General features: G+C 44.7%; 1 protein-coding gene and 1 long non-coding RNA gene across 8 annotated transcripts in view; both read left to right on the top strand.

Annotated features, from left to right (window-relative positions):
• The window catches only part of RUNX2 (RUNX family transcription factor 2), a 225,351-nt gene that overhangs the window by 106,490 nt on the left and 101,846 nt on the right, over positions 1-17,015 (top strand). For 2 of the 7 annotated variants that reach the window (XM_032862023.1, XM_032862021.1), the window contains 2 exons: positions 8,804-8,869; positions 10,410-11,513. The exons of 2 other annotated variants lie outside the window; for them this stretch is intronic. In XM_032862023.1, coding sequence (XP_032717914.1) covers positions 8,804-8,869; positions 10,410-10,888 — 545 coding nt within the window. In that variant the 3' untranslated portion in view covers positions 10,889-11,513. Of the gene's footprint in view, positions 1-8,803; positions 8,870-10,055; positions 10,116-10,409; positions 11,514-17,015 lie in introns of those variants that run through there. 3 more of the 7 variants (XM_032862025.1, XM_032862022.1, XM_032862027.1) reach the window with 3 other exon arrangements.
• Positions 11,516-14,764, top strand: LOC116870398. Its single transcript, XR_004383210.1, has 2 exons — positions 11,516-13,582; positions 13,795-14,764. It is a non-coding gene; the product is annotated as an uncharacterized LOC116870398 (long non-coding RNA).

The following is a 17,015-nucleotide window of genomic DNA, read 5'->3' as shown; positions in this document are numbered from 1 at the left end:
AAATAGGTCTTGATTCTAAGGCAACCTTCTGTCCTGACCAGGAAGCCTGTTGTATTTTCCTCCCAGGGCAGGAACCATGCCACAGCATGAGCAGCTCAGGCCTGGCTCTGGGAAGCAGGTCAGCGTGTACATCTGACTCTCAAGGGAGAGATGGCAAACATAGGCTGGGTCCTGGCAGGCTACAGCTGGAGGCTCGAGCCTGTGGCTTTGATCCTAGTATTAATATGGATGGTGTTAGGTCTGTCATAGCTGTACGCCTTGCAGCTGACACAGACTGAATAGTACTGTGGTGATCTGGTTCAAGTTCTGGGTCTCGAGGCCTTGGGTGGTTTGAGTCAGGTCCTTTAAGGCCCAGGATGGCCTCAGGGCTGTTGGAACATACCAGGGTGCTAAGCCTTTAGAGGGGAATGATATTTGAAAAAGCTGAGCTCCCTCACTTTTGAGTGGCACTGCTGCCTGGAGCTGACTCTTCCTTCCCCTGGGCCTCTTGTGCTCTGTGCCGGACTTGGAGGCAGAGTCTGAGACTGGATTGGTGCTAGACTGAAAGGAGCAGAGCTCTTCCTATTTTAGGAGGTGGAGGATTGAAGCTTAAGCTGAAAGCAGTGTGTACATCACGGGCTGGTGGAATGTGGCCTCTGTGGTGCTGATCTGCTGTCCTTTTTTACAGAATAGTTCAGTTGGGACTGGAGTTGGGTGTTAGGCGGGGTAAATGGGGACTTTCGGGATAGTGATTCTCAACTCATGTCTTTTCTAGCTTGGACCCAATCTTTCCGTTTTCTTTTTCTCTGGCTCCACTAGTTCAAGTGGTACTGGTAGGAAGGGATTTCCTTTCGAGATGGAGACATTTGCTACTTGCTGTGTCCTTTTGCCAGGTTACACTTACAAGGGCGTTATCTGAAGAGAGAACCTGACGAATAGAAAACAAGATTGCTTAGAACATTAGTGGCAAAGACTACATGAGAATCTGGGGGCTGAGTCAAGCGTGGCAAATTGGTGGCATGTATTAGCCTCCCCATTTCACACTGCATCACCATCACCATCTCTATCCCCATCTCTGTCCCCATCCTCATCATCCCTGTCTCTATCCCCATCCCCATCTCTGCCCCATCCCCATCCTCATCCCTGTCCTCATCCCCATCCCCAGGGCTATCTTTGACCTTTGATCAGGCCTCTTTCCATCACTGCCCTTCAGGTGGGTGTGGCCATGCAGTTAGAATTGCCATGAAAATGACACTGATTCCCTGCTTGGAAGACAAGATGGGGTAGCTGAGCTCCACAGGTCTGGGGCCAGGTCCCGGCCACCCATTAATGGTCTGCAACTTTGAGGAAATCACTTCACTTCTCTGAGCTTCAGTTGGTCATCACAGTGTGGGATTAGTGACACGTTCTACCTCACAGGGCCAGGGGAGGATTCAGTGCCGTCACGCAGGTAGGAGTGTTTCAGCAGAGATCCTCTGCCAATCAGAGCCATCTGCTCTCAGTTATCTGGTTAGCCAGTCCTTCCTCTCAGGAGAACCGGCCATGGCATGGGATACCACGACTATTAAATCACGTATAGGATTCCTTTGGTTGGAGTGGAGCGAAGATTGCTCTGGGAAGCAACAGCCAGTGCCGTTCTCAGCCCATCATCAAGCAACCTGGAGTCAGAGCACTCCTACACTTAGCACTCCAAGCCTAAGTCAGGCTTAGGCTTGCTACCAAACTCAAGAGAAACTCTCCTCAGATGTTTCCACTGAAGTACCCCAAAGGGCAGAGGAAACTCCAGGGTTCCTTCATGGCTCCTGCTCTCCGCAACCTGTTGAAATAACCCCAAACAACCCCAGCTCCTGCAAGGAGAGCACTTTCATGTTTCTCATTTTATCTTAAAATTCGTGTGAATTTTACTCCATACTATGCCTGTTTTTTTGTTTCGATACAAAAATAATGTTTTAACTTACTAATACTCAGTTATAGGTCCCTCTTTAAAAACCCTCCCCCATTTGTTCCTTTCTTGTATTTCATGCCCTCCTATCAGTCAGGCTTTGGTGTCTAATATAGAACATCTCAACTAGTTCATAAATTTCTGCTTTTAATATAGTCTGAGTTACCACTCGCGCAGGCCACAGGAAAATACCAGGCCGTCCCCTCTGCATTCAGGTTTTTTTTTTTTAAAGATTTACTTAGTAACAATTTATCATTTAGTTGCAATTTTTAAAATAATCTTAATTGGCCACATATGTTATCAAATAAGAGCGGGTCTTGGAGCCTCCGCCTCCCTCCGCATCCTTCGCCCGCCCCTCCACCCCGCCTTTGCCCCGCTTGCGCATGCGCACTGCCTCCTGCCCGCTGGAGAATGAATCCTGCCACTGGAGGCAGATACTATCACAGGAAAGCCTCCCCGTGATTGGAGATAAGATATCCGATACTGAAGCTGTTATTTTTAGGAGGGGAAGACTACTGCTTTTAAACCTCTTTCCCTCTTTTTCCTAGTGTGTCCTCTCTTAATTGTGGCTCCAGGTAGCCATAAGTCATTAGTGGTTTTTAATTTCTCTGAAACTGAAATAAGGTCTGAAAGGGTGGATTTGTCCTTTTCTTTTCCCTACTTTTACCCCCCTTCCCCCCACCCTTTTTTTTTCTGGCTAATCGGAGGAGCGCAACCACATCTGAAGCCACTTGGCTCATTATGAATTTCATGGAAACTGATTCTCTGAAAGTGTTTCCATATGTGTGTTCCCAATATATCCCATCCTCTCTAAATGGGAGCACAGACGTGTGCATGGGCTGGAAATGGCTTCAGGATGTGACAGAGCAGTCATATGACCGCCACGGCACCGTGGGTGGCCTCTTCTGAAAGACACGGTGTCCTGGGTGCTGGCCTCCTTCCTGCAGCGGATCTGGTTTCAAAGACTACCCACCCTTCCTAGCCTTTAAAAAGTTCTTAATCAAGGCCCAGCAAGAAGATCTCTCTCATTTTTCCTCCGTTTCTCTGCCCCCCCAACCCTCTGGTTCCTTCCTTCTCTCCTACTCTCCCTCCCTATGTGTGTGCATGTACACTCCCACATCTCCTACCGCTGGCCTCCTCTCCCCTCAAAAGAGGAAATATGTTATTCCAACAATATCCTCAAAATTTGGGTGGGTTTAGGGAATGGCTGAAGTTTCTGGAAACTGCCAGGTTGTTGTTTCTTTGTTTTTTTCCCTCTCTCTTTCCTTCAGCATAACATACTTTCTTAGCCTTGGGATCAGCTGGTCTTCCAGATTTTGTGAGCATGCAGTGGAAAAGTACAATTCATTACAACACGGAAAATAAATATTTATCCTGGATAGTTGAGGCACTTTTCCTCTCTTTTGCAAAACTATGGAGTTTGCTAGTCTGACCTTTCATTATCTTAAAAAATTTGGTTTCACATTCTACTTTTTGCTGGTTCCTTCTTCATCGGTATGATCTATTACACTTCTTCCACATAGGGTATATTTTTCCAATTATTATCTAATGTAATTACAAGTAAAACTAATTTAGAGATAGATACTGGGTCATTTTAGTGTGAGGGGACAAATTCAGGGAAATTAAGAAAATTGATGGGAAAATCCTTTAAAACCTCAGTTTGGAAAATGCAAAGTACTATTCTGCATATAGTCTAAAATTGATTTTTGGATAATATTTACATAGCATTTCTGCTTCTGTACTATTGCCTGTTTGAGATTATGTTAGTTGTTCATCTGTGAGGCACATTTTTTGGAAGTACCTGTCTTAGCATCATACTATGTAGGTAGGATTTAAAAGAATACATGGTTCTTATCCTTAATTTACTTTTCTTCAGCTGGAAAATGAAAATACTTCTCTAAAAACAATGATAAATACCTTAAGATGCAAGGAGCAAAATTTACGCGCAAAAAAGCTTAGGAGGTATATGATTAAAAAAAGATGATGAGACTTTGCATCCTGGGAAGTTTTAATGTATGGGTGAGCTTTAAAGATGGTGCCTGCCCAGATTTGGTCTGGCAGAGAGAAGAGTGGGGGGCCGTGAGTCTGGGGAGAGCATGAGCAAAACTCCTGTGAGGGTCCTGAGTGTATGTCCTGCCGTGAAGAGGACAGTTCATACGGAGGAGCAGTGGGACATGACCTTGGAAAAGTAGAACAGATGACTCTGAAAATATGCCAGTAGCCTCCTCCTCATTTCCTCCCCGCCATGGCTGAGGTGTCCCATCATGCTTTGTGAAAGGTGGCTGACCTTTGCCTGGGGGGGGGGGTGGTTGTCAGGCTCTGCCACCTGTGTGGCCTGAGAAGGCGATGTGTAAGCAGGAGGTTTCTCCCTGTCCCTATGCATTTCCACAGAATGCAGATTTAAGACCCCTCGAGACTGATCCTCCACATTTTCCCACTGGCAGGCTGAGTCAGAGCAGCAGAGCCAGAAGAACCTCAGATTTACCTTGTGTCTAGGCTTCTTTTTCTTCATCTGTAAGAGTCACCTCTGATTCTTGATGCCTCTCACGTACTTGCTCTGTCTACTGTTCCAGAAATTCAGACAGAGTGTGAGTTTTACCCTCTGTCACCTTTCTACCTACTCCACATAAATACCACCACCTCGGTGACAGCAGGTGCCCTAGGGTCCAGCAGCAGAAGAGTGGGCTCGCTCCCCTCCCTTCCCTCAGGTCCTGTATTTGTGGCCTGGCCCTCTTGCTCCCTCATCTCTTCTCCGCATGGCGCCTGCACAGACTGGTACCCGGATCCTGGCTCTGAGGGTACTGGGAATGACACCAGCGGAGAGACAGCAGTATCTGTTCACTAGTGGGGATGGACTGTCCAAAACATGAGGTCCAGTGATGTCATGACACTCAGGAAGAGCTTCGACCACTCTTTAAAGAGAGTTTTATAAGGATGGATTCTTCGGAGTCGTATTGGGATGCTGTTAGGTCTGATGTCAGTATTGCTTCAACGCTTTTTGTATCTATTTTTTTTTAACTTGTCAGAAATGTATTAACTATCCTACAGAGTTCCTGACTCCCAGACTGATTTACTTATTCACTCATTATCTCCATCCATCCATATACATACCCTAAAAAGCAAAAACCAAAACACTTAAGCTCCTGGAGTATAGAAGCAATATGAGAGGAAAAGAAATCATGACCTTTACACCCAGTGCTTTATAGTTGGGAGAGAATAGGCTAAGAAACAGCTAATAATTCAGTAAAGTAGCAACTCTTAAGGGCCCAAAAGAGAGATATGGGAAGGAACTGCTCTTGACACCAGAGGGAAAAAAGGAGTTATAGAATAGAGCAGGTGGGGCATGGCAGCCAAAAAACATTGTCGAAGGGGAAGAAGATTCTTCAAGAAAGGAGCTCTGTGGCGAGTTGAGGACTATACGTTTCCAGAGGAAGAATGCCACGAAGGGGTCAATAAAAAGTTCTTGGGCTTTATTCGAGATTTGTCGAAGCAATAACTCCTGCCATTTAAAAGGCCCCAATGAAGCTTTGAAGTTAACACCTCATTGTGGGGAAGCATGATGGCTTTTCATTCTGTACACGGATGCCTTCGCGTTGCAGAGGAGGGCAAGGGACGCTGCCTGTGCCAGCTCTGTTCCCCCGGCTGCAGGGCCCCTCTTCCTTTCCTGTGCCTGACCTGTCGCCTCCACTGGGGTGTGTCAATTCGGCTTCAGGGAGAAGATGATGGGCGTGCCCAGTGTTTCCCAGCTGACAGTCCCAAATGGCAAGTGCCCAGTCTGTTACTGTTCCCAGACTCCTGTTTTCTTTCATTCTAGAGATCGCCTTGCCCATTCTCAACCAACCCTGATTTACTGAGTATCTAGTCAGTGAGAAGGTGTATATGAGAGTGCTAGGTAAAGGCCTAGAAATGTCCAGTAGTATTGTGATTAAGCACTGAGGGGGAGACAAACAAGGATTAGACAAATCCTGTCCTCAGCAGCCCACTGTTGAGTGAGGAGTCAGGGATGAGCCAAAGTCACTGGCACTAGAAAGCAATGTGTGAAAGATGCTGGTGGGGGATTGCAGGCCACAGGACCCAAAGATCAGGGATTCTCTTTTATTCCCCCTTATCTTTTTGGTTTTACTCCTTCCACTATGCTTTCTGCTTGCCCTGATGACCCAGTGGGTAAAGAGAGGCTATTTCCTTTATCCCTGTAGACCTTGGGGAGGCTGGGGGAGGAAGAGGCAAGACTTTAAAAAGATTTTTAATATTGATTTTATTTCTATTTGAGCTTCCTGCGCATTTTATTAATATAGTCTCCTCACATATATTAGGTCTTGCTGCTGCTGTGTTAATGAGCAAGTTTCTTGCAACTCTCTTTATGAGAGCTGCATTCCTTCGCAGGCTATCTGACCGTGGCCAGAGGTGCAGATAGCAGAGCTGGAATGAAACATGTCTGTAGGAAACCAGCAGGTCCTACGGGAATCAAACCCTTGACCTCGATCTCATTCACATTATGCCACCAGCAACTGAACTAATTGCCCACGATTTAGCAGATTAGCTCCAACAAGGCCTCAAAGAGCTGTCAGGATATCCCAAAGATAGTAACGCTCCCTGGGGTAACACAGAGGCTCCAGAAGAGCCTATGGAAATACTCAGGTAAAGTTAGATTTTCAAGGCAAGAAATGCATGGACCTGTGATTGTGTCAACCACATTCCTTACGGGTAACTAAGATTGCAAAGAGGTCATGACTCTGCATCTTTCAGGCTGTATGATCTGTAGTGTACACAGCTCCCCTTCTCCGGATCTCAGCTTGCCTGTGTGTTAATGGGTTAGCTTAGAATTGATTATCCAAGCAGTAGGTGAGGAATTTGGACATTGCCATCAGATACCCCAAGCAGCAGAGGAGGGTAAATGGGTGCTATAGGGAATCTGGAGGACATAGTCTAAAACTTTGTAAGTACAAAACTTTGTTCAAGTCTCTTTTAATTTGTTTACCTAAAAATTCACCCAAGTGTTCTATTCCATACATATCCTATTACTGTCCCATATGCCCTACCTCCAAGCCGAGTAAAACCAGCCCGTTGGGAAGATGCCCCATGTTTATCTTGGGCTTCAAGTAACTCCTGGCAGTACTGGCTTTATTTAATCAGCCAGTTGGAGGCAGGAGTTTTAAACTGGCTCGGGGGAGCTCTGTGCGACAAGGCACCTCCCTGGGGCAGTTACTAAGTTTTGTTTTCACATTTATAAAGTTAGATTGAGGTGTTAGTACTTTTAGAACTCTCCAGGCTTTTATCCGTGACCCCTCAATAAGTAGATAATACATTTTCTTTACCGTTGTTGATATAATATCCAGGTCTTTTTTTTTTTTTAAGTTTGTAGTTTTATTGAGGCTAACTAGCATAGTTTAGTAAAAGTAGAAGTAGAAGGCCATCTACAAGGACACCGAGTTCACATAAAAAACAGATTAAAATTATGGATGCAACCTTATTTAGTGAAAGGAAATTTAATTATATCATTTGCTTCTGCAAAAATGATTATAAACTGAAGATTAGGAAGGGCTTTATGTTTTTCTTTTTAGAATTCCGTCTCCTCACCTTAGGTTATTACATAAAGGATCTCCTGTGAAACTGTAACGAGTTGTTAATGTCTCTCCATGCAGAACACACTGCAGTATGTTTCAGAAACATTTCTTGGTAACACAACATGATTAAGGGAATTCCAGAAAATCCCATTTTTTGTTAGTTATAAAAATGACTGTATAATCCCTTTAAAGTCCACATTAGCTCTCTTTGCCCAGAAGGAGTTAATCCTCAAGACATTACAGTCTCACATGACTCAAAGTGATTGGTCCACATTCTGTCAGCCTAGCAGAAATTTGTTGCATTGTTTTCTATAAACCACAACCAGAGCTCATTAATTGAAAAATGAATGTCAATTTCCATTAGCTGGCATCTATAAACCAGAAAGGTACAGTGATCCTGGCATGTGATGGGTAATAAAAACATCAGCAAAATGTCTCAGGTAAAATAGAGAAGGTGAGGGGGTAGAGGAATAAATTCAAAACCATATTGGAGTTTACTGGCAGGGCCCCACATCAAGGGTTTTAATGAGGCTTCTGCATCAAAATAAGGGAAACCACATGGAATGTTAATTATGACTACAGCATATTTTAAGTACAGATACCCACGAGAAGCATTTCTTTTTTTTTAACATGGACAAGCCTGTCTGTGTGAGCTTTGTGCTTCTGTGGGGGGCAAATGGTGGTGTTTTCAGTGTGACTTCTTTCTGTTTGCAATTGTCCACATTATTCTGGTTTCTCTCACATGAGCTGAACATTGAACTTAATCTGTACAGAAGTGGCCTGCCTAGAACTATTAGCGGCGCCAGCACTAGTTCACCTAGCTGCTCTGCAAGGAAAAGGCCCGCCGAGGAACATCTGGGGCCCTCACGTCGTGCGTGTGGCTCCTTCCGCAGAGGGCACGGGCACGGGGCTCGAGAGACCCTACGCCTCACCTGATCCCGTTTGCCCTCTCTCAGAATCACTCGGCCCACATTTGAACACTGGAGCCGGTTAGGATTTTGCATCCGGGAGGGGTGAGGTAGAGGCCGGTGGAAGATAGAAGACTTTGTAGAGAGCAGAGAGTAAACTGCCCAGAGTGTGTGAGTTTTGGTGTGTCATCTTGAAAGTGTTTGCTTCTGGTATTCGAAGCTGCTCACTAGCTCTTTACCCTCTGCTTGGGGGCCTGCGGATTCCGGGAAAGCACTCAGGAGGGGTGGGAACTTCTCTGCCTCCCCCTCCCCCTCAGACTGTTGCTTCTCCTCCTGTCTCGGAGTTCCCGGTGGTGATAGAGTGGTTAGAGCTGGAAGGGAACTTAGAGTTCATCCCCCTCATTTTACAGATGATGACACTGCCACCTCTGACTTCTGCCTCTGGCCTTCCACTCTCAGTAAGAAGAGCCAGGCAGGTGAGACTTGTTATTAACAATTGCTGGGTGGGGCTGGGCGGGGCCGGCTGATTGGTACTGTCCGATTTTTGAGAACAACTTTTTTTAAACTAGGTATCGCTTTTTAAATTGTCGCTTTTGATGACAAACGCACATCCTGGCCCTTATGAAGATCCCAGGCAGTGTGCATTTTAACAAAGATCCACAACTCTCAGTCAGCACCTTTAAGGAAACCCATTAAGATCGTTCCTTTAATAAACACTGTAGCATCCAAGAACAAGAGTTCAATAAAAACGGGACTGAGGATGTACCTCCTGACGGAGGCCTTGATGGAGCACTAAGTGCTTTCCCTTACGGATGAAAACTGTAGGAAAAGCAAACACGGCAGACGCAAAGACTTGGAAGGTTTTAGATGTGACAAAATCTTAAGAACGCTGGGATCATAAAAGGCCTTGTCCTAATTCTGTCAATTTTTGAAAATCATAACCCAGTCTTTAAAGATCACCACTCTTAATTTTTCAGGCATTTCAGAACACTGATTTTCACATGAAGTGCTTTATGACTATGGTTTTATAAGTTTAAGCACCAGAAATAGCTACAAAGGAGCCACACTGTTGGCTTTAGAAGTTAAGGGACTTTACATTTTAGAGCAAAACAAACTTTGCCTCCAGGTACCACTTGGAGTTAGCCTGAAGCTAATTCTATAGGATGTGGCACAGGGGCCTGGTGAATGGATGCTGAGGGAGGCGCCCTCTTCCTTGTCCGCCTGCCCGGCATGGAGCCTCTCACAAAAGAGGCTGTTGGCACCTGGCCTGAATAAGCCCTAGGTTACCCATCAAGGCTCGAGATGCAACTTCTCCCCAACCTACTTAATTTAGTTTATGACCCTCAGGAGAATTTCTAAGGGCTAGACTCTCCCCCACTGCCCCAGAAAAATAAGATAGTTCCAGAATACATTGAAATCTGGTATGAATTTTTTGGCATCCATTACTAAGATGATGAATAAAACAAAGACTATAGGTGATTTTAAGAACTGAAAAGAAGTGATAGGAACATTTTAGGGTATCTTTTTGGAGTTCCTTCATTGATGAAGGGGCCCTGCCAAGAGTACCAATAGCAAAACTGATCATTTTGGGATTTCTTTATATTGGGCGGAGAAAAAGAAACTTGTCCTACTTAGTAAAAACATCTCTTTCAAATACTTGAGGTGCAACGAGAAACAAAAAGAGAGGGAAAAAAAATCAATGAGGATTCAGTCTTAAGTCTGGTGAGTGAATCTGTGTGTTGGGTTGGTTTACACATAAGACCTAGCACACATTGGGGTTTTTAAAACCCTTTGGGATTCTCGGGGGCGGGGGGTGAAGGACTTAAGTACTGTAAAGTGAAAAAACAAAACAAAACAAAACTGTGTAGTGACCAGTGCATTTGAAGGTCTATTTGTGGCTTGCTGTTCCTTTTTGGGAAGCTAAAGGTTTTTTTTTTTTTTTCTTGTAAAAATTCTCTCATTATTTTAATTGATATTTACAGATTTTTTCCTCCCATCTTCTGTTATAATTTTTAGGTGCTTCAGAACTGGGCCCTTTTTCAGACCCCAGGCAGTTCCCAAGCATTTCATCCCTCACTGAGAGCCGCTTCTCCAACCCACGAATGCACTATCCAGCCACCTTTACTTACACCCCGCCAGTCACCTCAGGCATGTCCCTCGGTATGTCCGCCACCACCCACTACCACACCTACCTGCCACCACCCTACCCCGGCTCTTCCCAAAGCCAGAGTGGACCCTTCCAGACCAGCAGCACTCCATATCTCTACTATGGCACTTCGTCAGGATCCTATCAGTTCCCCATGGTGCCGGGGGGAGATCGGTCTCCTTCCAGAATGCTTCCGCCATGCACCACCACCTCGAATGGCAGCACGCTATTAAATCCAAATTTGCCTAACCAGAATGATGGTGTTGACGCTGATGGAAGCCACAGCAGTTCCCCAACTGTTTTGAATTCTAGTGGCAGAATGGATGAATCTGTTTGGCGACCATATTGAAATTTCCTCAGCAGTGGCCCAGCGGTATCTGGGAGCCGCATCCCAAATGTATCAATATATACATATATAGAGAGAGTGCATATATATGTATATCAATGAGCTATCTACAAAGTGCCTATTTTTTAGAAGATTTTTCATTCCCTCACTCAGTCATGATCTTCCAACCGTTAAGAGGGTAGAGATACTGAGAAGCAAAAGGCCCGAGAGACACCATCCTATCTAGGTTCCAGGTTGTTCTCTACTTAAAATGTACTTTTACAAACCAAGGAAAAAGGTATTTTTTTGTTGTGTTGTTGTTTGGCCTGTTACCACAAATCATCTGTTCCCATGGCAAGTCAGAGAGGTGGACTCCAGGTTCAGGAGGAAGAAGAGCAAAGCCACTTCCTCTCTGTGCTTTGATACCACACACCCTCGTGGTGGCGGCTATGTCTGGACCCGTGCACTCTGCAGACCAGCTTCCAAAACCGGTCGAGGTGCACATCAAGGGCAAAGAGGGAGAATGGATGATTCCATCACAGTACCATCCATTCCGAGTCACTGTCCCAAACTTTGCTTTCAGACTTGCCGTGAGTTCTCATCTGAACTATTTGGTTCAGTTTTTGTTCTTGGTTTTTTTTTTTTTTTTTCCTTTCCTACTTTAAGAAAGTGACTTCAAAAAAATACTGATTGAGATAGATGATTTCATTTTACTTTTTTATACTTCTTTTGTTTCCTTTTCCCATTTAACCAAAAAGAAATCCCATCCCTCAACACCACCCCTGCCCTGTCCCTGCACCTTTCTCCTTTTATGCAAAACTCAAAATGGCAATACCTTATTATAGCCATAATGGTATAGATAGTGTTTGCGTTTGGCTGTGTGTTGTTTTCTTTTTTTTTTTTTTTTAAATTATGAATATGTGTAAAATCTGAGGTAACTTGCTAACGTGAATGGTCATATAACTTTAAAGATATATTTATAATTATTTAATGACATTTGGACCCTTGAAACATTTCTTAGTGTACTGATACGTTGACTTCGGTCTCTAAAAGTGCTCTTTATTAAATAACAAATTTCTTCAGTGGGCTAGAGCCATATCTGAAATATTGCTAAGCAATTTCAGTTCATCCAGGCACAATGTGATTTTCACAAATACGTCCATCTCCAAATATCTTAGATGTAGCTTGTTTTTTGTGATGTATGAAGGAAATGTTATGCTTCGTTCTTTCAGACCTTGGATTGCCTCTGACACAGCTTTGCCTTCTAAAGCAATAATTAGGGATTTAAAAACCAACTCTTAGCCCTGTATCACTCATGTTGCCCTTTATTAGCATGAAATGCTGGAGTGATGTGGTTTCCCAGTTTCTTTTGAATAATGGTGACTCTTGTCATATTAAAAAGACAAGCACAAGTGAATCATTGAACTGCAGAAAAATGTTCTGTGGTTTCCTAGTTAAAGCAAAACTCTAAATCGCCAGGCTTCATAGTGAAGACACAGCTTAAAGCCACCCATGTGGCTTAAGGACTGATCATGATACACATAGGACAGTAAAGCCAAGTTGCACCGGGGATTCTTAACTAACCTGCCTTACCAAACAGTAAGTCAGGAGAACCCAGATCTGCCTCACCTGAGGCCCCACTGGCAGCTCTCTGCGGAATCTGCATTTAAAGGAGCAGATTTAGCCATTGTCTCATGGGAGCCCTGTCATCTGAAGGAGCTGGAGACTTCCAGCAGACAGCTGAGCTGAGTTAATGTAGGGCCTTGGGGACCCATATCAAACCCCTTGGGGTCAAAGGAAGGCAAGGCCATGTGGAGTTTGGTGTCTACTACTGTGTATGAATTTGAGCAGAAGCCCTCCTGTAGGATGCACTTTGGCCACTCCTGGCGACCACCTGGCAAATTCTCAGCGTGACCTTAATCCAAGCCAGGATCACTCCATGACACCACTGGGCAAATCCCTGCTGGCTCCCTCACCGGTCCGGGGGACCCCTTTGTTTCAGTTCTGTGCCCCCACTGAGCAGAACCTTGTAGAGATTTGTCCCCAGCCTCTGAGGACCCTTTCTCTGTAGTCATTCCCAGGCCCGCTTCATGGGCCGTCAAGCCTGGTGGGATGGTGTGTGTTGTGGGGGCATCTGGCCCTGTGCTTCTGCCTGGGGGCCTCCCTTACGACCACCCTGACTCCTCCCAACAAAAGTCGGGGGCAAAACAAAACAAAACAAAACAAAACAAAACACTGCCTTCTAAAGGTTGTATACCAAGTATGCTTAGATAAATAAGCCACTTTTCTATTACTTAACTAAGATGGAAGTAGTAACTGATACTATTTATTGTTTGTGTGTGGTAGCTTGAAGCACGCCACTGTCCATTTATTTGTTAAGTGTAAAATATGTGTGTTTGTTTCAGCAGCACTTAAAAAAGCCAGTGTCTGGTTACACATTTCAATTTTAATTAATTGACATAAAAATGTTACCGCCAGTGCCAGCTGTACCCTATTTAATAAAAAAGGTACTATATTTGTACATTATTTTTTAATGTTAAAAGGGCTTTTTTAAGTTTACAGTACACATACTAAGTGACTTTAGGGATGCTTTTGTGTTGAAATGTTATTATAGTGGCTGCAGGCAGCAACCCAGAAACACTTTAAAAAGTTTTTTTTTTCCTTGGGAAAAATTCAAGCACTTCTTCCTTCCACCCTCACTCCAACCACTCCAAAGGGGTAAGTCACATTTCTTGGATTGAATTCTGCCCTTTTTCAGCCTGGGGGTTAAATATTCCCTCCCCCTCCTCTTTTTTTTTTTTTTTTTTTAACCGAACCCTTAATTTGCACTGGGTCATGTATATGATCTGTGATTTCAAGACCAAAGCAAAGCCCGACTATTCCTCCTACCACAGAACCGCGTACTAGCCAACACTCTGTATTTCCTTCAGGTTCAAAGAGCACGGTTCTCTTTGTAGCACAGACGTTGCTGGAGTTTTCGGCGTGACCAGCTCAGCCGCTTTCTGTCTGTTTTAGTTGTCTCACAAAGTGTGACCAGTGTCAGGGTTCCAGAACATACCACAGTGTTGGTTTTAGATGAGTGAAATGACTTCCAGCCTGGAACTGAGAGACTCGACCAATGAACTATGGTTTGCTCTTCAGACAGTCTCACCAACCCCCACCCTGCCCCCAGGGCCTTTTAAAAATGAGCAGAGAAATCCACACCATTAGGGACCAACCATTGCAAACCCAGAGGGGAGGAGATGTGTGTGCTCCTTAAGAGTTCCCTTCATTCCCAGGAAAGGGACTGACTCAGAGTCTAGGTTAATACATGGAAACACAAAGCATGAGTGAAGACAATAACGACTTTTATGACATTCGAAAGAACAATCATAAATAAAGAGGACTCTGGCAAACCTTGAATTTGTTGTTCTTCAAAAGAGAATGCATTTAAAAAATATTTTCTGTGTGAGAATTTTTTAGATGTTTGTTTACTTCATGTTTACAAATAACTGTTTGCTTTTTAATGCAGTACTTTGAAATATATCAGCCAAAACCATAAGTTACAGTAATTTCTTAGGTATTCTGAATAAAATTCCATTTTTTTTTTGGATATGCTTTACCATTCTTAGATTTCTGTGGAACAAAAAAATGTTTGTAGCATTTTGTGTAAATACAAGCTTTTCATTTTTATTTTTCCAATTGCTGTTGCCCAAGATCTGCTTTCCCTGCACATATTGTACAAATTCTGCTTTGTGCCACAGGCCATGATTGTGGATGAGTTTACTTTCAACTTCAAAGGGACTATTTGTATTGTATGTTGCAACTGTAAATGGAATTATTTGGCATTTTTCTCATGATTGTAATATTAATTTGAAGTTTGATTTAATTTTCAATAAAATGGCTTTTTTGGTTTTGTTACGTGTGTACTTTGGGTCTTTTCTCAGCCGCGGTTTCTTCTCTAGTCTGACGCCTACTCCTGCCTACACCTGGGCCCTTCTTGGCCCTAGGACTTGCCAGGGCCAGAGGAGAGCGGGGTTCTCTGTGACTGGTGAGAGGTTAAAACATTTCGCTGAGCACTGCCTTCTTGGTTCGTCCTACTCCTACAGAGGTGTGGGTGAAGGGTCTAGCAGTGAACTCATTTCCTTGTCAGCCTGTGTCTGAAGGAGAGCGCGCCCACCCCATCCTTGAGTAAAGCCCCTTTACTCTGACAAAGGGACCAGACTGGATATAAAAGACAGTGGGCTCTGCAGTCCAAGGGGCATGTGAGCAGTTGCTGGCGAGTGAATTTCTTCCTGGCTAGGGTCAGAAGATCTCAGGCAGCCCTGCCATAGGAGATAATCTAGCTGCTTCCCACATCCCTTTTGGGTTCTTAAAAACAAAATCAGTCAAAGCTCAAGGGTAAGTAAAAATGGACCTTGGCCTGGAGAGCTGTAGCCTCAGAAAAATTCTACTAGGCAGCAGGATTAGGGTTTGGAGATCTGTTTGTTTTTAACGGGCTATTGTGTATTTTTGGTAAGTCCCTCCCCTTTGATAAGGTTGAGGGCCTGGGGTAGACTGGCTGCTCTTTTTCTGTCCTGTGCTATCTGTCCGCCTTCGCTTACCACAGTTCTAAAAGAAGGACCAGAAACCGTGAGGTGGAGATGCTCAGGCGCGGGCCAGTGGACCACGTGACGCTAGAGAGAGAGGCCTCCTTTGAGATCTGCTCATTCTTACCCCTTTGGCATCATGTTCTGAGAAATCTTGGAGACTGCTAATTTCTGAGACTAGGAGACATCCTGAAATCACGTGGGTGAGACCTAGGCCAGTGAACTTGTTTGCAGCTCTTTGAAGATGTATATTTATTTATCCTTTTTTATTAGACATCTGTGTAGCTTTCAAAGGCATTGCATGGGAGGTGGGCAGAGTGGCTTTTCCTTTCTCTCCAGCTTTGTCCAGCAGCATGGTTCAGGGCAAATGGCTTTACTCCTCTGGGTCTCAGTTTTTTGGCATATGGAGAGGCATCGGGCTAGACCTTGGCTTTGTTGACATTTCAGCCTGGAAAGTTCTTTGGGGTGTGTGTGTGTGTGTGTGTGTGTGTGTACGGTGTGTGGTCCTACACATCGTAGAAGGTTTAGCAGCCTGTCTCTGGCTTCTACCCACTAGATGCCGATAGCACTGCACCACTTGTGACAATGACGTGTCTCCAGAATGTTCCCTGGGAGGAAAAGTCGTCCCCAATCCAGAACCAGTGGGCTAAAGGCTCTCTCTCAATTCTTTGTTCAGGCTTTCTTGACAGAACTGGTATGAAAATACACTGCTCGTTATAACAGGATAGCCAGGGGGAAGACCGAGGGCCCTCCCCAGAGGTGGATGTGCATCATCCTTTTCCAGCCCTTCACCTGCTTGTCTCTCTGAGGATGGGAGGTGTCATGAGTGGGGCTCCTGGCTTTCCTGTCCACACGTCTCTTCCTCCTCACGTCCCAGGGAACGGCATAGCTGGGGAGCTTTGTGAGGCCCGGATGGCTTGGCCATGTTCATCATGGCTGCTTCAGTTCTCACTGGAAACAAAAGGCGGAGGAAGAGAGACGTTTGTCCAGTGTGTCTGACCCCTTGTGCCCCCTGCCCCCCATATAACTTATCATCAGGCACTGCTTTGAGAGTGGGCATTTCCTGTTAACTCAATCCCAGCCAACAGTGGCCCAATAAACACCTCAGCTCTCTGCTGCAGAGTTTATTTGTCTGGGAAATGGGTATTGTCATGTAAACAGGAAACCCCTGAAGTTATCTACAGATGCGGTTGAAGAGCCACATGTTTATATTTATGGGATTTGAAAACAGTCTGAAAAGGCAAGGGAGGAGATAGGGGAAGACCTTGTTCATAACCAGTGAGTGAGAGCAGGGCCTACAGATCCTCACAAGCTGGTTTCTCCTTCCTGTGGAAATGGGTAGCTAACAATCATGTCAGAGCCAAAAGCCATAGCTTGACTGATTCAAGCAAACAACCCTACTGCGAGTATCAGGTAAACTGTACAATCCAGTCACTTGGCTGCCCTGCCCCAATCATTTGGAAATCATTTTAGAGACCAGTTCTAGGAAACAATGGTTTGGGGGCATCTACAAAGGTAGGGGGCTTGGGAGAAGATGATCATGTTACCATCTCTAAGTTTTTCTGGGGACAACTCAACTGCCT

This window comes from Lontra canadensis, unplaced genomic scaffold (assembly GCF_010015895.1).
Source record: "Lontra canadensis isolate GAN:19392208 unplaced genomic scaffold, GSC_riverotter_1.0 scaffold23, whole genome shotgun sequence".
Lineage (NCBI taxonomy): Eukaryota > Metazoa > Chordata > Mammalia > Carnivora > Mustelidae > Lontra > Lontra canadensis.
The sequence above is the reverse complement of the archived record's forward strand: the minus strand, read 5'-3'. Positions and strand labels throughout refer to the sequence as shown.